At 49.6% G+C, this 22,260-nt stretch overlaps 4 protein-coding genes and 1 long non-coding RNA gene across 8 annotated transcripts; 2 read left to right on the plus strand and 3 right to left on the minus strand.

Annotated features, from left to right (window-relative positions):
- Positions 1–362: 362 nt before the first annotated feature.
- Positions 363–1,519, plus strand: LOC118514211 (peroxiredoxin-6). The gene has a single exon (XM_036060907.1). It carries the CDS (start codon positions 668–670, stop codon positions 1,337–1,339), a length of 672 nt encoding a protein of 223 aa, XP_035916800.1. The 5' UTR covers positions 363–667; the 3' UTR covers positions 1,340–1,519.
- LOC118514208 (WASH complex subunit 5) lies at positions 1,400–5,656 on the minus strand. Its single transcript, XM_036060901.1, has 7 exons — positions 5,400–5,656; positions 5,031–5,325; positions 4,452–4,959; positions 2,739–4,386; positions 2,212–2,667; positions 1,748–2,128; positions 1,400–1,678 (listed from the first exon to the last, which is right to left on the minus strand). The coding sequence occupies exons 1-7, from the start codon at positions 5,522–5,524 to the stop codon at positions 1,528–1,530; spliced, it is 3,564 nt and encodes a 1,187-aa protein (XP_035916794.1). The 5' UTR covers positions 5,525–5,656; the 3' UTR covers positions 1,400–1,527.
- Positions 5,657–5,958: 302 nt separating this feature from the next.
- LOC118514210 lies at positions 5,959–13,196 on the plus strand. 4 transcript variants are annotated; one of them, XM_036060903.1, is made up of 9 exons: positions 5,959–6,115; positions 7,830–8,449; positions 9,917–10,194; positions 10,300–10,628; positions 10,717–10,845; positions 10,915–11,030; positions 11,226–11,276; positions 11,537–11,887; positions 12,057–13,196. In XM_036060903.1, exons 2-9 carry the CDS (start codon positions 8,296–8,298, stop codon positions 12,170–12,172), a joined length of 1,524 nt encoding a protein of 507 aa, XP_035916796.1. In that variant the 5' UTR covers positions 5,959–6,115; positions 7,830–8,295; the 3' UTR covers positions 12,173–13,196. The 4 variants fall into 4 exon arrangements, with proteins under 4 accessions (XP_035916796.1, XP_035916799.1, XP_035916797.1 ...); XM_036060904.1 differs by having other exon boundaries at positions 5,967–6,115; positions 7,805–8,449; XM_036060905.1 differs by lacking the exon at positions 5,959–6,115 and adding an exon at positions 6,811–6,828.
- Positions 6,609–7,778, minus strand: LOC118514213. Its single transcript, XR_004906587.1, has 2 exons — positions 6,904–7,778; positions 6,609–6,816 (listed from the first exon to the last, which is right to left on the minus strand). It is a non-coding gene; the product is annotated as an uncharacterized LOC118514213 (long non-coding RNA).
- Positions 13,197–14,717: 1,521 nt separating the features above from the next.
- LOC118514496 lies at positions 14,718–22,260 on the minus strand. Its single transcript, XM_036061428.1, has 11 exons — positions 21,353–22,260; positions 20,702–21,285; positions 20,384–20,619; positions 19,079–19,965; positions 18,442–19,013; positions 18,148–18,377; positions 17,847–17,896; positions 17,434–17,645; positions 17,150–17,371; positions 16,861–17,080; positions 14,718–16,784 (listed from the first exon to the last, which is right to left on the minus strand). The coding sequence occupies exons 1-11, from the start codon at positions 22,070–22,072 to the stop codon at positions 15,897–15,899; spliced, it is 4,821 nt and encodes a 1,606-aa protein (XP_035917321.1). The 5' UTR covers positions 22,073–22,260; the 3' UTR covers positions 14,718–15,896.

Genomic DNA, 22,260 nt, shown 5'->3' on the forward strand with positions numbered 1-22,260 from the left:
AAATCATTATCAGCCCATGCACCTCTTCACAATAAATTCTACCCGTAAATTATACCACCAAGCAACTGGCTGGCAAGGATAAAGAAGAGAGGAGATAACGCAGAACAGTGTGCACGACACATACATTTGCAGCAGAACGGGAATCCTGAGCGCGGAATCAACAACAAGTCCGGAATCAAAACGATTTCGGAACTGGTCGGAATCGTTCTTTCGGATCGGAACGGACTCATTTACATGCTGGATCGGATCGGAATCGTGATTCCGAACCGGAGCGCCCATCCCTAGTGTTGACTTACTGTAACTGTCAAAACAAAAATTCAAATTTAGCATCAAAGCAACCCTGTCCAGTATTGAGCTACTGGAGGGCACTCATAAGCGTACAGGTGCGTTTTACCGGTATGAGCTGTACATTGGTAATTTTTGATACCTTAAAAAATAATTATTTCGATAAACTAGGTCCCCAACATTATAAAGTTTTTATTTTTATTTTATAAAATTTTAAAAACCTTCGCTCAACGTCCCGGTTGTGTTTGGTGTCATCATTTGACGTTTTCAATTGACGCTGCAGTTGAAGTGGCCGGCCGCTGTTCCTCGCTGTTGCTCTATTTTCGTCCATTGCACAAAACAACAAACGCGCGCTCCCCCCGGCATCATCATCATCATCATCATGTCGCTCAATCTCGGTGATCCTTTCCCTAACTTCACTGCCGAAACCACAATCGGTACGATCGATTTCCACCAGTGGATAGGCGACAGTTGGGCCATACTATTTTCCCACCCCGCTGACTATACGCCCGTGTGTACGACGGAGTTGGCCGCAGTCGCGAAGCTGGTGCCCGAATTTGCACAACGCAACGTGAAACCTATCGCCCTATCATGTGACTCGGTTGAATCGCACCGTGGCTGGATTGAGGACATCAAGGCGTACGGCCAGCTGGCCACCGGCGATCCGTTTCCCTTTCCCATCATCGACGATTCGAAGCGTGAGCTGGCGGTCAAGCTTAACATGCTCGATCGGGACGAGATCGGATCGGCCGGGTTGCCTCTAACCTGCCGAGCAGTGTTCGTGATCGATGCCGGTAAAAAGCTACGACTCTCGATCCTTTACCCCGCGACGACCGGGCGCAACTTTGCCGAGATACTGCGCACCATCGATTCCATGCAGCTGACGGACAAGCGCAAGGTGGCAACACCGGCCGACTGGATGCCGGGTAATACGTGCATGGTGCAGCCGACGGTGCCGGAGGATCAGCTGGCGACCCTGTTCCCGGCCGGCGTAAACAGTGTACCGTTACCGTCGGGGAAAAGGTATCTGCGCAAAACCGAGTGTCCGAAGTGATGGTGCCCCGGAGGACTTAATCTACCCTAGGTACTTAATGAAATGCAGACATCGGTGAAGTGTGATTACAATTGGCCATTACACTACTATACAGCTTTTAATAGCATTTTTGATTGGATTTACATTGGATGTAATACAGTACAGCTAAAGAATACAGATTATTGGAATAACTTGAAGAAACGCAAAGGTCATTTTATGTCCGCAACAAATATGTACTGGTCCAGTATGACCGCCGAAAGGTATTGCTCCAGATAGCTTCTCGGTATGTCCGCGACGCGCGTAAAAATCTCCAGAAACCGTAACGCGAACAAAGCTTCACTCGCAACCGGCGTCTTCGCGCTGTAAAGAAGCGAACATTTCCGTTTAGGGTTTTAGGTACAGTGGTGGATGGCAACCCGCTACACTTACTCTAGATTAGCGGCGTGCACAAAGGACAGCACGTACTGGCACAGGTACTGCAGAAAGAGGTCCGTCTCGGACGCATCGAACTGCCGCAGCACGGTTAGCAGCCCGATCGTAAGCGGATGACCATCGATCGATTCGTTCTTCCGCTTGGCCACCAAACTGTCCACATTTTCCATGTACTGTAGCTTGGCCAGGGTGCCGGTAAGGTACAGAAAGAGCAGCAGCGGTAAAAAGCGCGCAGGTTCCTGTTTGATGTACACCTTCCGGTAAGGATCGTACAGCCCAGCGTACAGCAGGTATGTGTTGAGTTCGGCCACCAGTTCGGCACGCGGCAGTGGATGAGCTTCGTTCAGCTGGTGCTGCTGGAATTCCAGCAGAATAGCTCTACGGATGAAGAAGGGGATTAGGGATAGAAAAGATTCATTTTCGTTAGCAAAGCTAGCTAGCTGCCTTCGTATTGAGCTTACTCATTGAGCGTTTTTAGGGAAGCTTCCAGCTTGGTTGCCCTTATCTTGCAGCTGCAGTTCAGCTCCAGCGCAAGCTGGCAGCGAAGCGTTTGTTTCTGTCCTATTTTCAGCAACCAGTCCCCAAACGAACTGGTGCTAAAGAAGCGCGACGTGTTTGAGACGAGCGATGGATAGGTTTTGGCCGGATTGGCTACAATATCCGCCCGCTCGAGGTCGGCTTTAATGCTCGCCAACACATCGCCCCAGCTACCAGCTTCGTGTTGAATCTTGCGTTGTACCGCACCGAGCAGCAGCTCCAATTCCGACTTGATCATTGCTCCGTACAGCCGATCGAGTCCGATCAGTCCGGCGGGACCGAACGTTTCGTTGATTTTATGGGCGAATTTGTTCGTCAGCAGCAGCTTGTGTGTTTTGTAGTCGTACCAGCTGGAGCAAATGTCGATGTAGATCGTTGTCCTGTTGTCGAGGGAAAAAGAGAAAGCCAAGTAAGAAAGGGCACTGTTCACCAGGGTCTGGTCACTGCTTACTTTGGATCGGTAATACGAACTACCTCCCGAGCCAGCCGGCCCATGAAATTAATCGACGTCATATCGACCGGCTGGTAGATCGGAATCGGTACTAAACCGCTCTCCAGATCACCGCCACCGCCAGCCCCGGACTGTTCCCAGTCGTGCGGTTTACTCTTCAGAAACGGTTGGCACTCTTTCTCCACATTGAACTGAATAATGCGCGCCATCTCCTCGTTCCAGATGCGCATACAGTGAATGTTGAGATAGTCCTGCACGTACTCGAACGATCGCCGATACCCGTGGATGGTCTTGTGCAGCGCATCGAGCCGCGGGTACAGCTCCGATTCCTTCCCCTTCTGCCCAAACACCAGCTGCTGGTGAAACGCTTCGGCCACGTTCTGTACCAACTTCCGGCGAATGCCATCCTCGAGCAGCTTCCGCGAGTCCAGTTCGACCACACCGACGAGCGTGGTCTGCATCGCCAGAATGCCCTCGGTAAAGGTGGACAGGGTGTAGGTGAGCTTCGCGATCTGAAACCGCTCCTCGAACTGTGCGTACTCCTTCATGCGTTCCTTCTCGAGCCGCGCCGGCAACTCCTTCAGCACGTTCGTCTGCAGGTCAACGATTTGGGCGAGCAGTGCGAACATCGTTTCCGGAATGATTTGCACCACCTTGCGCACAAAGTTCGCCAGCTCGTTGCTATAGTAACGCGACACATCGATCAAATGTTCCGATTCGGCTTGATTGAGCCGCAGCAGCGGGATTTCCAGTGCCGACGCCAGCTTCAGGAATGTGGAGCGCAGCTTTATCACTAGCCGCGGCTGATGGCGTATGTTTTCCTGCATCATCCCGGTGTACCCGTCGATCAGGCGCCACGCGTAGCTGAAATCTCCGATCAGCTGCAAATTTATCAGATCATTCTCCTTGATGCTAATGGTGTGGAACATTTCGTGCAGGTACTGGCGCGTCTCGACGATGTGCTGTTTCACCTGCATGTTGCGGCTCAGCCCATGGAAGTCCTGCACCTCTTCCAGTGCCTGCAGCAGCTGAATGATCGTGCGCCCGGTTTGGCTCAGCTGTTTCTCCTCCCTGCTCAGCCCATCGATCTCCTTCCGGATGTTGGCGAAGCATCGGCTTAAGCTTTCGTTTTGGCGCGTTTTCACGAACGGCTTTGCGCCGGAAAACGCATCCGCCAGATCCTGCATACGGTCGGTCGCTTCCCGACGATAGTCGGCCCACCGGTCGTCCCGTTCCTCCAGCAATCGTTTCAACATTTCGCGCACTTTCAGCTCAAGCTGGCTTGTGTTGAGCAACAGTTCGAAAAATACCACCCCCCGGAACTCGGTCTCCTGCTCGATCAGCTCTCGCACCTGGCGGCACCGTTTGGAGGCGGCAGCGGAGGCGATATCGAGCGCACTGCTCACGCTGGTCGTGTGCAGCATTATCCAGCGCACCGTTATGTTGCAGTCGCGCACCAGCGCCATCACCTTCGGCATGTGATCGAGTAGATTCTGCTCAGTTAGGTTCCCTTCGCGCAGAATGTTCCGGGTGCGGGTTAGTAGCGTGTCCATCGATTGCTTCTGCCGGTGGCATATTTCCTTCAGATTGGCATTGTCGAGTGTGTTGGTGAGTGCCGTTTTGGCGGCCTTAAACGGTTCCCAGGCACCTGCAAAGCAAAGCGAGTTATACCAACCATGCGGGTGGGGTGAACGATCACGGGCCGGCACTTACTTATCAAATTAACCGTGATGCCCATGTACAGCGACACGATCCAATTGTTGGAGAAGAACTTGTCCACGATTTCACGCATTCGTGCCGATTGATTGTGGAGCGTTTTGGGTGAGAAGAACAGGCAGACGTACAGCATCCCGGCCTGGTTGGCGAGTGCCGTTGAATGTTGCTCCGGCAGCGGGTAAACGGCGATTTGGTTGTACACATCGTCCGACCGTAGCCGGCCAATGACCATCTCGATGTAAAGGGGACTGATGGGAACGCGGGCAAAAAAGTCCTCCGGATAGCTGGCCACTTTACGACCCGCACCGCCACCGTTGCTACCGACCGCACCATCATTGAACCCGGTAGAACGGAGCAATTTGCAAACCTCATCTATACTGCTGTCGCTGTGCGTTTTCAGTGCACTGTACCGATTGTACGACACCAGTATGCGTTCCCGCACGATGCCAGGAATGTGCAGATCGGCAACCAGCAGCATCATACCGTACAGGTACAGCGCTTCACACTGCAAACGATGTGGAAAGCAATTGAATTACCGACCGACCTTCTGGCTTCTGTTATTCGCTCCCTTCCTACCATCAGCTGTTTGCCTTCCGCATCCTGAAACACCTTCTCCATCGACTGCTGTATGAAGAGGCCCGTGTTCAGCTCCTCGATGAACGTGTTCAGATCCTTCACGTACTTGTGTATGCTTTCAAACACGATGTAGAACCGGTTCAGCGTAACGATATAGTTTTCCCGCAGCTCTTCATCGAGCAGCCGCAGCTTTTCGTCCGCTTCGATCTTTGCTTCCTGTGCATCGGCGATTTGAAAGTAGCCAAAGTCTTTGATGATTTCGCCATACTTTTGCTGCTCTTCCTTCGTTTTCAAGCTGCCGTGGAAGAAACGAAGCGATTGGTTCTTCATCTGCTTTAGGTAAGGGATTAGGCTTGTTGAACTACTTACTAGAATAGCTCCGGTACGTAATCCTTCAGCCGCAATAGTTCACAAATGATGGTATTTCCTTCCGCGACGATTTGCAGAATCGTTTGACCGCACACATTATTCTCGGCGAGGAATTCGGTCGCCATCGCGGCACAGCTTTGTGTTGACAGATTTCCGGACCGAGCTAATCAACACGATGCCCCTTCGATGAATCATAATTTGATAAGTAAAGCAAAACAAACATCACAACAAAACGACGAAAGAGGGTTGGAAAAATGAAGAAATCCGGCGTCTACGAAAATTGAGCATGCTACTTCGAAACGAACAGGGCTGCTTCAAGCCTGCAAAATGAGCGCACGCAGAAGTGAGGCGCCAATATCATCGCTAAGTTTGTGTAATTTCTATTTCTATTCTATATTGCTATTGCTGCAATTATTTTGGCGAAATTAATCGAGCGGATTTGATTTTATACGTTGTAAAACCATTTACATTTCAAAATATTATCAAGTTTTTGCTGACATTGTAATTCGAACATGTCCACCCATGTGTCGAACATCCCACTGTGCGATTCGAACAAAGCAAACGTCAAACAACGCTCCGGACGTTTGACAGATCGACTTCAGTAGAAATAATCCGCCCGATTGGCGTCTTTGGTGTGAAAAAGTTGGAAACCGGAAATTTCCAGCAATAATTCGCTGAAAGAGTGCATTTGGAGTTGGTTGCCGTGTGAAAGCTAGGTAAGTGGTACCGTTCGTCCAGTTTGTGAAGGTGTCGTGTGCCGTGCCCCGTTTCCTGACCAGTTTTGCAGATCGATACCCTCTAGAATGTACGTTTTTCTTCCGCTGGGATATGTGCGATGCCGAAGAGCGCTTGCTGTGCCGTTTGGTGGAAGTGAAAAACTGGCCAACTCGCACACGCCGTCTAATTCAAAGAGTTTTGGTCTGCTAATCAGCTTCCCGAGAATACGGAGAAGATATCCAGAGGGCAAAATCGCAAGTGTAAACAAACGTGAAGGATAGTTTACGTCTTTTTTGCGCTCGACCAAGAGCCGTCACACGGCCGAGCTTGACGCGTAAAAGCTTTCGGTCGAGTTTTGGTTAGCCGTGTGCATGTGTGTGTGTGTGTGTTAGCAGAGGTTGAAAGAGAAGGACAGAAAGGACGCAAGAGGAAGATATGATTTTGAGTGACATTTCGATTTCGGCGCGCCACTAATTGTTCTAAATTCTGTGCTAATCGATAGGAGTTGTTTATTTAGATAAGTTTTCATGAATGTGGAGTGGTTTTCCACAACGTCACCGAATCAATTAAATCTACGCTTATGCTGCGCCACAATTCCACATGAGACGGGGGTAGCCATTTTGTATTATGCTGCTTAGATTGGCTTCGGGAGGAAGAAACGCGTCGCAGTTTCGGAAGATAATTACGTTTCAGTGAAGAACTAATCGAAAAGGTGGATAAAAGTTAACTGAATATGTTGGCGAATTTTGTAAACAATTAGGATAACGGGGCCTTGGAGAAAAGGTACCTTTTTGACAGTGGCTGTCATGTTGCAGCATAGCACACATTCATCAAACCGCAGCTGTGTGCGGCTTGTGTATGCATGGGTGTGTGTGTGTGCACGTGCGAGTATGGGTAGGGGAGAAAACACTGGGGTAAATGTTTCATCGTTGTTCTTTTCGCGAGCAAATGGAAACAACACACTTACAACATAATCTGCTTGCTAATTTAATTCATGTTTGTTCTTTAAAAGGAGAACAAAACATATTTGTATCATTCGTTGTCGTTTCACATGACGTGCGAGGAGAGAAAAATAAAACAAAAAGCACGCAATGCGCCGCTGACAGACAGCTGACACATAGCACGAACACTAGCGCACGCATGCACACACTTGCGCGTTGCCTTGAAGCGAACGCACAGACGCCATTTTGTTTTTTCCTTCAGTCAATCGAGCTAGCGCGTACCGTACATAGACGGATCGCGGGTAGGCTTTGTAGATGCTGCATTTTGCCGCGTTCGAAATAGACAACTCGTTGTCAGTGCTGACAGTTCTGAAGTAGCGATTGGCTGGCTTTGTTGTTTCTGGTGCCGTACGTCGTCTCCGATGCCCATCCCCGCTGCCTCTGCAGGCACACACCACCCGAAACTCGCCTTTTTTGACAGCTAAATAACACAACGAGCGATTCACAGAAAGATTTCTGTGCGAAATATTGTCGTTCTGCGGTGTTCCGTTGCGGTCCGTTTGGAGGGAGAGCAAAAGTGGTCTGCAAAACAGGCGAAAATGTTGTTGTCGGTGGTTGATGTGGCAGCAGCAGCCGGTGGTCAGTGAAATCGTGTCAGGAAACGGGTCGCTGTATGAAAACGGTTATCGTAGCCTAGCCGTCGGTCGGTGGTGGTTGTGAACTGAATAAACGAAACGCAGTGGTTAGTTTCATTTTCTTGCTCCACACACAGCTATCGCTCCTGTGTACGTACGTGCGTGCACACAGTCCACACGCGTGGGTACGCGCGACGGTGAAGGAAGTTGGTGCGGAAAATATATCGAATCGAAAAGAAGTGACCAACGTCTGGGAAGCGCGGATACGGAACTACTCGGAGGTGCAACACCGTCAGCGCGTCACTCTGTTGGCGCTAGTACCGATATAGAAGGCTTTACCAAACCGTGACACAGCAAGGAGGCCGTGCATAGTTAACCGCGGCGGCAGACGGTCGAACAAAAAACATTGTTCACCCCATCCATCCATCCATCGCATCGGTGTGTGGTGGTGAGCACACAGCACCGAAGGCAGATCAACGGTGGGTAGCCGTAGTAAAAGGCGGTTAGTCATTTTCCCGTTGACACCCCGGAACCCCAAACAGCCTCAAAATTGAGGAAATCGAGGAAATCGTGGAGACCGAGGTTATCCTCTCTCCGGATGAGATGCACCATGAGGAATTCGAAATCACGATGGTACCCATGGAATCGACAACTGTGCTGACGTCCTCCGGCGGAACGGGCAACCTGAAGCGAGATGTGCGGGACATGGTGCGAGAGGCCAACTTTCAGACTAAGCTGCTGATGCAGGAAAACGAAGGTACGTATGCCGTTTGCAGAGCGAGTTACCGTAACGCGCTGTTATCTGTGGGAAAAGGTTGTTAATTTCTTAGTTTGTGGCGGTCCGTTGGAAATGGTGACAGCCTTTTTAACGCAACGGATTGTTTCGATTTATGCATCGTCCGTTCTGTTCGTAAACAAGAGAACTATCAAAATTGGATTGCATAATTTTCAACGTCAAAAGATGTGTGTAAATGGAACAGGAGGGAGGGGTGGAGGGACAGGGTTCTTTATTCGTTGCGGGAGGCGAGACTAATGTCAGACATCGTTTGTATGCTTCGGAATGAGCTTGAATGGTTTACAAAGCCGCTCGTTTATGATTTTCGTTGTACAGCGATGAAAATACTTGCAGTTTTTGATAAAAGTAGTAGCAAAACAGGCGAAAAGAAATGCAGAATGAGGTGAACATTTTCCCCTCACATCGATGATGCGGTGACTTGTGTCAGGGTGACATTTCTATCGAATTCAACATGGCGGCCGGTGGCGGCGAAATAATGCCTTCGGCATAGAAAAGCAAGCCAGGCAGCAGCAGGGCTAGCGTTGAGCTGTTTTTGATGAATTTCGTGAGGGAGTGTGAAGCTTGGTATTGAACGCTTTAGCCAGGAAAGAACCGTGGTGAAGGTTTTCAGACGACAAGCTGTACAACATGCACGGTACGAAGCATTTTAATTCATTGAACTTTAATCGAGAGTACATGGAACGCGCTGCCTTTAGCTATGTGTTTTGTTTATTTATAACACGCAACTGTACATGACAAATGCTTTGTATGTGTGTTGGTGCAAGAGTTTCAACGTTATGTTCTGGCATTATCAAACTATACTCTAATTGCGTTCAATGGCACAAGTCCAGTGAATCAGTATTTTAGCAGAAAAGCAATACGATTAATAAAAACAATATGCAACAAAAAGAATTCCTCGACCACACATGCATCATCGTTGCGGATTTATGTTTTCTGTGCGACTGTCACGACGGCGCCCCATTTCACGCACACCATGATGCTTTGGCCTGTGGCTACCTGACCGTGTAGCCAACAACAAACTGTGTTCGAACAAAAGTGCCGTAGTGGCATTCTTCTTGATTGACACAAGCCGTGTCGCCAAGATTGTGCGTTTGGCGGCGGGCTGCAAGCGTGCGGTAGTGTTGGTGTTGGTGTTTCCAAATATCAACCATCGCCTGCTGTTTGTCAGTTTGACATATTTTGTCAGCTGGAAATGAAAGTTTTATTGAGCCTTTCAATTTTATGTTTATGTTTTGGTTTGTTACGCTATGCGCGGGTATTTTGATGTCTTTTGCATGCACGGTCCAAAGTTTTTAGTTTCACTTTGTTCGGTATTTTCTCTTAATCAATCCTGTTTTTTTTTTGCGTTAAAATTTCACTTGTGTTTAAGTCGCCAAATCTTATCTCACATTTCTTTTGTTCTCCTCTCGCTGCACCGGCTTCCTGTAGCCCAAGACTACCACTTCCAGCATGCCTCGAGCGCGGACGATACGGAGGGATCGGACCAGGAGCACACGATGGGTGACTTAACGTACAAGAGCGAAGTGGACGGAAACGATACAATGAATTCCAGCAACCAAAGCTCAAGCAGAAAGCGACGCGGCAATCTTCCAAAGCAGTCGGTAAAAATACTGAAACGATGGCTGTACGAACATCGCTTCAATGCGTATCCGACCGACGCGGAGAAGCTAACACTGTCGCAGGAAGCCAATCTGACCGTGTTACAGGTAAGGGGGTGGGCGGTACGGGCGAAAGAAAGAATCGGTGTGTGGCGTTGTTAAACAAGCATTGCAATCGGTTGCTCTCCCGCTTTGGCACTTTTTTCGATACAGGTGTGCAATTGGTTCATTAACGCTCGGAGGCGTATACTGCCGGAAATGATCCGTCGCGATGGGCACGATCCAATGCACTACACCATATCGCGGCGGGGCAAGAAGATGAGCGGCCAGCTGGTGGGGCACGATGGGCAGAATCCGCTCACGATGAGCCCCGCATCGGAGGTGATTGTCGGTGCGACGGAGGAGATCATCGAGGAGGAAGAGGTGATCGAGGATGGTGTGCCGCAGATTATCACCAGCCACGGGCAGCAGTACGTGCAGACACCGTCCGGATTGGTGAAGGTCGAGGAGGATGTAGACTTTGAAGATCACATCATCTATCGGTAAGTGGGTGTGGGGCCCTTCGCACTGTAACTTTTGCCATTTTTGTGCGACCATACAAAAATAACGCATGGTTTACCAATTTTGCAGTTCGGACGACAGTAACATCGAGTATGAGTACGCGCAAAGCGAAGAAGAGATGCCAGTCACAGAGCAGGAGGGCGATTGGGATGGCATGATTCGTTACGCAAATGAGAAGGATGATGAAATTCCAGAAGAGTAAGTTTACTTACTTTTGTGTTGGTCACTTTCTAGGCACAGTGTGTAATTTTGCGGTACATGTTACAGAATTACGGAAGAGGAGGTGATTGCATCGGACAGTGGAGAGAATGATTTTTTTACCACGACGTCACACACTAATCTCGCCAATATACCCCTACAGCAGACTACGACGCATGTTACAGGTGAGTGATATATCCGATAGTACACGTTTTACATGCGGGAGGAATTAGTATAGGAATACCGGGGTTTGCCAAACGCGTGTGTTACAAGAGGCACCGACTCTAGATTAATTGCGATTACTTTCCACGTATCCAATCTTACTGTTTCCTTGAATGATGATGATGATGATGATGATGATGATTCCGATAAACGAGCAGCTCGCCCAACTGTAACGACGACTGCTGCTAAAATAATTACAACTACACCAGGTACTGGATAAACAAATAAGATTCTTTTAGCCCCCTTTTTGGCACCAGAAATGTTGTGTGTTGGCCAACAAAACATTTACGGCTGGTTTTTGCATGTACACTAATTAACATGGGCTATGCTTTCCGATTGAGCCACCTTTTGTTATTTCTTAACGATCCCTGCTTTCGGGGGTTGAGACCTGTTTTAATTTTTTCTATGTGTTATTATTAATTATTAACGCATTTTCCTTCCTTTCTTTTGTACCCCGTGTTCCACATAGTACCAGGAGGCATGCAGCGAGTGATTATTGGGCAATCGAATGCCGGCACGCTCGGGAATGTTATCAGCACGACGCAGGGAGGCACCACCACGCTTGGTACGCTGAAGCTGGGCGGCAATCTGACGGCCGTCCCATTGCAAGCGGCCCTGAAGGCCGGCCCCAAGAAGCTGACCGTGGTGACGAGCTCCGGCAAAACGGCCACCGTAACCGCGACCCCGTTGAGCGAATCGAACGCCAAAACGATAACGGCCACACTGTTGCCGAGCGGAAACAATGCGAACAACAACAACAACAACAACAACTCCCAGAACACTAATCCGCACACGACGACGACGGCGGTGAAGGTAAAAGGTAAGTTGCTGCTGTGGGGACGATAGGGCGAAAAGAGAAAATGCGAAAACGAGCGTACGGTACGGATAAAGCTATATAAAAGCATCCTTGTTAGTAAACGACACCAGCTATTATCCCAATCGCGTGTTGCTTCTAATGCAGTTTTCCGTCACACTTCTTCTCGTCGTAGGTGTGATCCGGGACGATAAGGATCAGTTCAAGTGTTTATACCTGCTAGTGGAGACTGCCGTTGCCGTGCGCCAGCGGGAAAAGGAACAGGACGATGTGCACGTGCTGGGCAACTAGAGCTTCGTATGAGAAGAAGAAAGAAAACCATACGAAAGCCCCCCCCCCCCCCCTCCCGCAAGCATTTTGTGGTTTCTCCGTCAAATCATGGATGAGGGAGTGGAGTAGTGTGGTAATTGGTTGGGTGTAAACTATTATATTATTATATCTCCCTGAGACTCGCGGCGACCAAAACCCCGGGAATTTGGTGTTTTTTTTTTACAAACGGTGGAGCTGGGTGGGATGTTGGTTGTACATATTGAACCTCCCTCGGTGCGTCGTCGTGATTTGGAAGAGCGGTTCAAGCAAGCATTCATTTTAGTTCAGTATCACCTAAGTGAAGAACACACGCGTATATGTGTGTGTGTGTGTTAAGGCAAGGCAAGAGGGTCAGATAATCGATAGAGAGAGAGAGAGAATGTGCTTTAGTTTATAGAAAGAGAGAGAGAGAGAGAGAGCATACACACTCGAGAACGACGTACCTTTGTTGAGCGGCGTTTGGTCAAAGTCAGTAGTAGTTCCTTCCAAAGAAGGAAGTGGTCGTTAATATTATGTTAAGATATGTGTTTTTTTAATATGATAGACCATGATTTACACATTCACTTGAACACATACAAACACTTTATCGAGTGTAGGACGACCGATATATGCAACATTGTTCATCATCAAAAAAGGAGAAAACGCGATCAAACGGGGAGTGCTCGAGGACAAAGGAAGCTTCTTAAAAACACACACACACACAATCTGCACATATATAATTTACATTTGCCCGTTAGAAGGAAACAGACTTTATCTGCAAAAGGAAGACAGTAGAAGACAGCTTTCATTCGACGGATTTCCATTCCAACACGCAGCAGACAGACAGAGGGAGGTAATTCTATTTTTGAACTATATTTTATGAGCAAAATTTGGCCATCAAGCTGCTGCGAGTCACTAAATTCGTAGGAGCTGACGGAAATCCGTTGATTGAAAGCCGATACTACACACACACCCCACGGTCGTCTCTCGGTCAGTAAAACAGGGGAATAAAGATGTTGGAAACCATTTTGGCCGATTGTGAATCTGTTCTTCTGTGGTTCAGAACGGCCTCAGAGATCATCACAGCAATAACTAGGAGATTCGCTTAAATTGTTTGCCGGCTAGGAGATTCGGAAGGGGATACGGAGACGATCGCACACATGGTGGGGCGCTCGGAAGGGTGGTGCTTTTGGGATACATTACTAATGTAATGATAAACCACTCCCCACCCCCCCCCCCCGATGCTTGTTTGGTGGGCATTATTAAGGCTTTTGATCGTTGCTTTATATTTTAATATATGATGTCCTTAGTCTTTATATGAATCCTTAGTTAGCGGCACCATGTTCGCCATGTGTGTACGAACGTCTCACGCTCCTTTGACATAAATTTAACAACAAAAATGCTTCAGAAACAAACGAGTGGGAGGAACAAAACTATCCGCCGCCGCTCTTTTCCAAATCCGTGTGGGGTTGTGTGATTTTGTGTTTTTATTTTCAAACGTGCTTATGTGGCCATTTATGTGTAAAAATATGTTTTTTTTTTCTTCTTTAAATCAAAATCCACCTATTTTGTATGCACTTTGCGGACAATTTTCTTCCTAAAACTTTTAAATTTGTCACGACAATAGTAACATAAGAAGCACACACACACATATACAAAGAATGGATTAAATTGTTTTGTACAAAAAAAAAGGGAGAATGTTTTGCTTTACAACCCCCCCACACACGTTTAGTTTGATTCTTTCTGGTTGATTTGAGAGGGTTTGTGGTTGGAAGAAGGTTGTGTTATTGTGTGCTGAAGGGGAGTGTTCTGCTTTCCTCTTTATTCTATTTGCCCAATTATATGGCACGGCCGGTTCGTAAGCTCAGAGCATCTATTGCTTGCTTTCTGTTGTTTCATGTTGCGTGCGAGTCCTCATTTCTCATGAAACCTTTCGTTCTTCAAAAATACCGCGCACACGACGATGTTGGTCTCCAGGATCAGGAGCGGGGTCCAGATTCGTCTCAGGTCTCAGGCGTATAAAAAATCAGATTGTGCGTGTGTGTGTGCGGGAAAGAGAATGGCAGGGATTTTCTTTTCTTTAATTTAAGCCTTTTTATCCTCATCGTGTGTTTGCGTGAGTGCTTTTTAACTTACACATTTAGTATAATTAATATTTATCTTGCAGGGGGTTTCTCAGTTGATAAGGCAAACTATCTTTATGGCAGACTTCTCAGATGAAATGGCAAACAAAGCCGAGTCGATGTGGAAACGGCTTCAGATGCCAAGGAACTCAAATACCTTTTATTGTCATAGTAGCCGTTGATATTGCACGCACTTACCCGTACGCTGGGAGGTCGTGTACAATATCAACGGCTACTATGACAATAAAAGGTTTATGATTTCCCTGTCATCTGAAGCCGTTTCCATATCGACTCGGCTTTGTTTGCCTTCTCGTCTAAGAAGCCTTCCATGACGATGGATGCTATTACCACCTTATCAACTGAAAAACCCCTGAATCATGACGCGCTCGTGGTATCCTTATTTCAGTAGAAATAGTGCAATCTTCTTCCGAAAAATGAATCCATTCTTTTATTTCTTCTTCTTGCTTTAGCCGGTTTGGTGGTGTGTAAGGTGGTAGGCGTAGCACTTAACATTAGCTCTTTTACATTTGAAATCCAGTCTCCCTTTCTTCTCTCCTCATATTGAATTTATTTTCCCGCGTTCACGACCCCCCCGTCTTGCTGCCGACCCTTAAAGCGGATTGGTTTCTTTTTTTGGGGATAGAATATTGGGGGAAAAAATCAGCACGAGATTAAGATAGTATATAGAAGCGAATTGTTGGCCAAAAAGAAATAAAACAACGGACAAACAAGTGGGGTCCGTCTCTCTGGCCGAGGCCCCGAAAAGGCAAGTTAAGCAACCAAAAAAAAAGGAAAAAATGACGCAGGATGAAAGCATGGTACAATTTGGTTAAAAAGAATTAGGCTTTAAGATGCTGGCGAAATGATGCGACAGAGAAGAAAGAAGGTGTGTGTGTGCTGCTGCTGCCGCGAGTGTGTCACACATTGCACCTTTCTTCGCCCGATTTAAGTAAGCAAACACATTAGACTCTCAGTACAGTGCGTAAGAAAGGAAATGATACGTTTTTTTTTAATGAATAACTGTGTAAAAAGGAAAAGAAAAGCTCTCGCAATAAGAAGTGGCCGTTCCCCATCCCTCCTCCCAACAATCTTCCTACCCTCCCTCACTCAATCCCTCCTCAAACCCGACGCACCCTGATTGTTATAGAAGAATGTTCGAATGGCGTATGTGTGCGTGCGTGTGTGTGTGTGTGTAAGGATCGAACGTCTTTAGTCTCATCATCCCATGATCAGACGTTTAGATTGTAAACAGAACGAACCATCCTCTATCGTCTTGATTCGAACGGACGGTTAGAAAGCAAGAACACACACACACACACCCAGACACAGATGCAAATACACACCACCCTGTATGTTTAGTGAGAGCGAAATGGGCTTCAAAAGAAAAGAAAAAGAAAACCCAGAGGGCAAAAGCATAAAAACCCGCCGCGCCTCATCTACGATGAGATTTGTGTATCGTAGCTGAACTGCTGCGAAGGGAAGGGCGGCCAAGAGACCGAACACTATTTGAGTAAAACGAGAAAATGTCTTCAATAAAACTTTAAAACAAACGAAACTCTACCGATAAACCGAGACGGCTTTACCAGCTCCGAAGAACGGGCCTCCTACAGCTTCCCCAACGGTGGCGCAACTCCGTCGCCGGGTGTTGTGGTGCTGCGGTAGAGGTTGATCAAACGATCCGCTTCACGCCAGCCGCTCGCAACGGCACCCTGCACGGTGGAGTAGAACTGTGGATGTGAAGCTTCCCCTGCGAACTGGACCACCGGGATGCGGTTCCGCGGTTCGGCACTCTCCAGCAGCAGTGGTTCGGCCAGGTCGGCCGCCGTTGCCCGCATCGCATCCGACTTCACCGATCGACTGCTGTACGAACCGCGAAAGTGTGGATTGCTGTACCAACGGCTGCGGGAGAACCAGCGTGGAGCGGCTGGCACCGGGAGGTGGGGCAAGAATTTGTGCAACAAGTACATCAACCCGTCGATGACCGCCTGCTCCGGCAGCGCTTCCATTGTGCGCGCATCCCGCCCATAGATCCAAGCCGCCAGCAGCTTTTCCGTACGGTCCGGAACGAAGAAGGCGCACACACCCTCCAACCACTGGCGGCCATCGTGGCGCCGCAACTGTTCGAGATCGTTCGGTTCCCACAGCAAACCGAACCCGTGCCAGCTGTTGTCCTGCGGCCAGAAGGGTTCGGCAAACTCGAGAAACATCTTGTCGATCGTTCCGATGTAGAGGCCGTCGATGGCGTTACGCTTCGGTTCGGGCAGTGGCGGATCGAACCACGCACCGTGCCTGTCCTGCAGTACACCGAGCGACACGGTGAGTATGAGATGGGTGGCAGTGAACGTGGCACCGTTGGTACACGCCACCCGCACCCGGCTGTGGGGATTGTTCAGGTTGCTCCATTTAATGGAACTGACGACATGGTTGAACTTTGTGTACTCTTCCACCGGGATAGGTGCGGCGCCCGGGTTCTGCTGCTCAGGAAGTTTTCGCTGCGAGGAAGAGATGGATAGTATGAGACCGATGAGACCGATGGCTGGACCATCACCACCACCAACCACCTCCTACCATGAGCAGATCGAGCAGTGTGTGAAATCCACGATTTTTCCAATTGATCAGAAACTCGTCCTGATTGTCTTCAAACTCCAGCAAACCGGCGCCGGACACCTCGTGCAGTGTGTCCGTTGCGTTGTAGGTGTTGTGGTACTTGACGAAGAACTGGTACAGCTGGTGGCAGGTGCTTTGGTCGATACCGGCAAACTTCCCGGCCCGGACAGCATCGAAGAATCTGTCGGACAGGTGCATGGAGGATTTTAGGACTTTTTTAGGAATGAAAGTTAGGAATATATCTTCCTACACCTGATCGTAGTACGCTCCCAGCGATCCGGAAAATGCTTGCAAAGCGGCCGTATCTTCTAGCAGCGTGTACAGGGTATCGATCACCCGATCGGACGCTTCCTTTGGCACGGGTTCGCCACTAGATTTGTAGTACAGCTCATTCTCCTTGTGCTGCTCGATCTCGAGCAGCCCGTACTGGGACGCCATATCGTAGATGAAATTGTTGTCCTTCCCGTGTACCCTTCAAAGAAGCCGATCGGGACAGCAGTGAGTCATTTATCTAGGAAGTACGATTTAGCTTACCATTGAGCTCCATAGTCTAGCACGTTCGGTCCACGCCTCACGGAATGGATTCGCCCACCGATGCGGTTTTCCGCTTCCAGGATCGTCAGATTTCGGAATCCTCGCTCAAGCAGCCGAGTGGCAGCGGCAATGCCAGCTGCACCGGCTCCCACTATTAACACTCTCGGGACGGATTGGCTCATCGAAATTGGCGGACGCAGCGTTGGACCGTGCTACGTAAGTAGTGTCACTTGATGAGTTGTGTGCAGATTCTGTGAGCAAGCTGGGCGGATTGCCGTTGCGATAATGAAGGGTGATGGATATGTGCGTATCAGTGCCATGATAAGATTGGCACTGAATGTACCCAAAAAGCAAAGATTGATAAAGATTATTCGAGCGACCGGCAGTATACGGCCGCCGCTTCGATCGGTTACCTTAGCAACAAACAAGTATGAATGAAAATAGTTTGCCGCCGGCACCTGTCAACGAGCACCTGTTGTTGTGTTGAGAAGTTCCAAGGTCAAACAGGGAGAGTCGAAGTGTCAAAAAATGGTTCCCGCCAAAATCAAATCAATTTAAACGTTTTGGGGGAAAAAATGGTAAGCTGGTGTTAACTTACTAAAAATAAGAAGAGACGGAGGGGTATTGCTCAATTGTACTGTACTATTTAATATTCACTACTGTCGTTTTCCATTCCATTCTGCATCAAACGGGACGAGAGACGCCATCATCAGCTGTAGTAGCGGATCAACCGATTGGCCTCCCGGAACCCACTGTCAATCGCACCGTGAACGGTGGAATAGTGTACCGGATTGGTGGCTTCGCCGGCAAACAATAGGACCGGTTCGTTGGCCGCATTCCGCACCGGTGTCCCAAGCGCTCGTGCACCCGTGTTCATGTTCTCCGTAGTGATCGAACGGCTGGAGTACGAACCACGGTACAGCCGGTCCGATGACCATTTCGATCTGTAAGACAGGAGACAGCACTAGTGTAATGCGATTGCATACCTTCAGGAGCTGTTAAACCCACCTTAAAAGACCCAGCACGTTACCGAACTTGAGATTTTTGCCGAATATTTTCAGCAAATGCAAAATGCCATCCCTGATCGGTGCATCCCGCAGATACTCGGCCCGCCGCCCTTCGGCCCCATTCAGCCAGGCCATCAGCACGTTCGGTTGATTGTCGATGCGGAAGAAGGTGGACACGGCTTCGGCCCATGCATGCGGCGACTGACGCAGCGCGGTCAGATCCGGCTTGTACCACAGCAGATGGACGGTGTTGGGGAAATCGGCCGGTATCGGTGCATCGAACAGGACGAATATCTTGTTGACCGTGCCGAAGTACAGCCCGTTGATGGCGTCCTGGTTGACGGTGGGCAGGGCCGGCGTGAACATCGTCCGGTAGTTCTCCTTCAGTACGCCCAGCGAAACGGTTACGATGACGTTGTCCGCTTCGTACACGGACCCATCCTGCGCTTTGACGATCACATCACCGTCGGACGATCCCTTCCACTGCACGTTCGTGACGAACTTGCCGTACGTGATGAGCTTGCCGAGTGGCACCGGTGTGAGCGACCTGTTGGTAGTTCCCGGTTGTTTGCCCTGCGGAGGTAGGATGGTATCATTCCGACCCAACACTCGGCTTGCGACAGACACCGAAACCTTACCGAAACAATGTCCAGAATGGCGGAGAAGCCTTTCCTTCCGTTCCAGGCAATGTCCTGATTGCCGGCCGGTTCCACATAGCTGTCCGTTTCGCTCGCTGCCACCTCAAACCACGTATCGTACGCCGTGTAACCACGCTCGTAGTTGTGATAGTACACCAGGAACTGTTCCGCCAGCTCACGGCTAATGTCCTTGAACGCGGGTGTGGCCAGCTTTTGCCAGTACTGCCGAGTGAAGTACTCGCCCAAGCTGCCGCCAAACGAATCCCGCCCTTCCGACTCGATGATGCCCTCCGCCATGGTTTGCAACCGTTCCGCGACCGATTCCGCCACTCGTACACCGCTCGAACGGATCAGCACCGCATCCTCGTCGGCAATGATGGAAGACTTGAGCAGCCCGGGATAGACCGAAGCCAGCTGGTACACCACATTACCCTGCTCACCGTGGCACCATTGAGCACCGAGCTCCACAATGCCACCACCGAACGGTGTCGTGCGGATGCGGCCCCCGAACCGCTGTGACGCTTCCAGAATGGTAATGTTCTTGAAGCCCCTCTGATAGAGCCGGCTGGCGGCGGCAATACCGGCCGCACCGGCACCGACAATGATTATCCGAGGATTGGCCGCTCCATGCACGTACGCCGCCAGGACGAGCCAGGTAAGCAATCCGATCAGTGAAGAAGTACACCGCCTCATACTGGAGCTCGTTAAGTTTGAGCCGCGACGCGTGTTTCGGCAAACACGCAAATGATCTTGTGCTGAAGCAGCTGGACCATATATAAACGTTTTTGGGCGACTGTTCTCACACAATGGCCAGTTTTTGTAGTCGGAAAAAGGGGGGGGGGGGGGGGAACAGGAGTAGCGAATGTTTGTTTGCTCACGGGTCCACGCTCACTCAACAAGAAACACACCCACTTCTTATACTGAGACGTCGTTATCGCTCGATGAGAGAGGTAGAATGTGTACAGGAGATCCGCTTTTGGCTTGGATGAATGCGGCACTGTGGCCATTGTAGCTTAAGCACGTCACCACTTGTACAGCATCTGGCGTCGCTATTCATGGCTATCCTACCATGCGTGACTGATGGCAAACATGTGGATCGACTTTTTTCTTTTCTCTTGTAAGTTGATCGTTTGCCCAGTTCATTCAGATGAGTATGGACCACGAAACCGCAGGAGCACGTCGATTTACAGATATCTACAATCAAGACTGCGTGTGGACTACTCATGGTAAAAGCTTTATTCTCCGGACAACCTCAAAGTCCTCTCGGTACGCGTGCTCGCTCAAACAACGAGGGTCTCAAAGCTTACTGATACAGATCGAGCAAACGATCAGCTTCACGAAATCCGCTCTCGATAGCGCCATGAACCGTGGAGAACCGGTACCGGCTAGTAGCTTCCCCTGCAAACAATACCACCGGTTTCTTGGTGCTGGCACTCATCACAGGGCTGGCAAGATATCGGGCCCCGGTGCCTAGCTGTTCGGTCTTCATCGAGCGACTGGAGTACGATCCACGGAATAGACGATTGGTTGACCATTTGGATCTAGCCGAGGGAGGGAAGGATAAAAGTGCAATATTAGCTATCCGTTAGCGTCGGCCGCCAGTCACGTCCTTCATTAACGTACCTTCGCACATTTACCACCTTGCCGAAGTCTACGTTTTTGGCAAACATACTCAACAGACGCAGCAAACCTTCGCGAATAGCTTCCTCCGTTAGGTGCTCTGCTTGACGTCCCTCGACCCCATTCAGCCATGCCGCCAGTACGTTCGGTTGATGATCAACGCGGAAGAAGGTCGACACCGCCTCCGTCCAACCGTGTTCTGAACTTCGGATCGCTTCTAGGTCCGATTCGTACCAGAGCAGTGAAATCGTGTTGGGAACTTCGGGCGGGATTGGTCTATCAAACTGGAGATATATTTTGTTGACCGTGCCGAAGTGTATTCCGCTGATGGCGCGTCGATTTATGGCCGGCAGCGATGGGGTGAACATTGAGCGATGGTTTTCTTTCAGTATTCCCAGTGGCACCGTCACAACGACGTGGTCGGCTTCGTACACGGAACCATCTTCGGTGTGCAGGCGAACGACGTGCTGGTGAGGATGGTCGGACCCTCCAGCCCATTCAATGTTTGTTACGAACTTGTCGAACTCGATCAGTTGCTCTAAGGGCACGGGCGTTCGAGTGCTGTCCGTTGTTCCCGGATAGTTGCCCTAGTCGGTAGTAGCGGTGGGTGACATTAAGCCCGCGATTAACGTAAGACAGCAGCATGGAACTTACCGACACAATGTCCAGGATAATGGAGTAGCCTTTCTTGCTGTTCCAGGCCAGCACCGGATTCCCTTCCGATTCCTGGTAACTATCCGTCTCGTTCGCTGCCACCTCGAACCACGAATCGTACGCCGTGTATCCACGCTCGTAGTTATGGTAGTACACCAGGAACTGTTCCGCCAGCTCACGGCTCACATCACTAAAGTTGGCCGCATCGGACTGCAACCGTCGCCAGTAGCTTTCGCTAAAGTAGTCACCCAAACTGCCGGCGTAAGACTTGCGCGCATCCGAGCCAACGATTTCCGCAGCCAAAAAGGACAACTTTTCCACCGTGGCGTCAGGCACACGCTCCCCATTAGAATGCACCAAAGCCGCCGCACCGTCGGCCACGACGGAAGATTGAAGCATCTCGGGATGATGCTCCCTAACCAGGTCGTACACTATGTTGTCTACCTCGCCATGGCACCACTGGGCACCGAGCTCCACAACGCCACCGGCGAACGGAACGCTGTACACTCGGCCACCGATACGGTCCGACGCTTCCACGATGGTGACGTTTTTGAGACCTCGCTGATAGCGACGGCTCGCGGTAGCGATACCGGCAGCACCGGCACCGATTACGATTATTCGTGGATTCTTGATCGCCGCACCATTAACTGAGCTAATGCTAATGGTGATGAAGGCCATCGCCATCAGCCGCCAGCCAACGGGGATGGGATGATACTTCATGATGTGCACGCTTTCAGGTGCTTAATAAACTGAAAACTTTTGTAATAATTCGTCCCCTTCACTAAACGCTAACCAAGCACAGACTAGACTAGAGTTAAACTGCGTGAACTGCGAGAGGATCAGCTTGCCTCGTTCCAGTGCTGATCGTGCTGATAAAAAACAGGTTCCGTGGTTCACTAGAATTTTGC

The sequence above is a fragment of the Anopheles stephensi genome, chromosome 3 (assembly GCF_013141755.1).
Source record: "Anopheles stephensi strain Indian chromosome 3, UCI_ANSTEP_V1.0, whole genome shotgun sequence".
NCBI classification, from domain to species: Eukaryota; Metazoa; Arthropoda; class Insecta; order Diptera; family Culicidae; genus Anopheles; species Anopheles stephensi.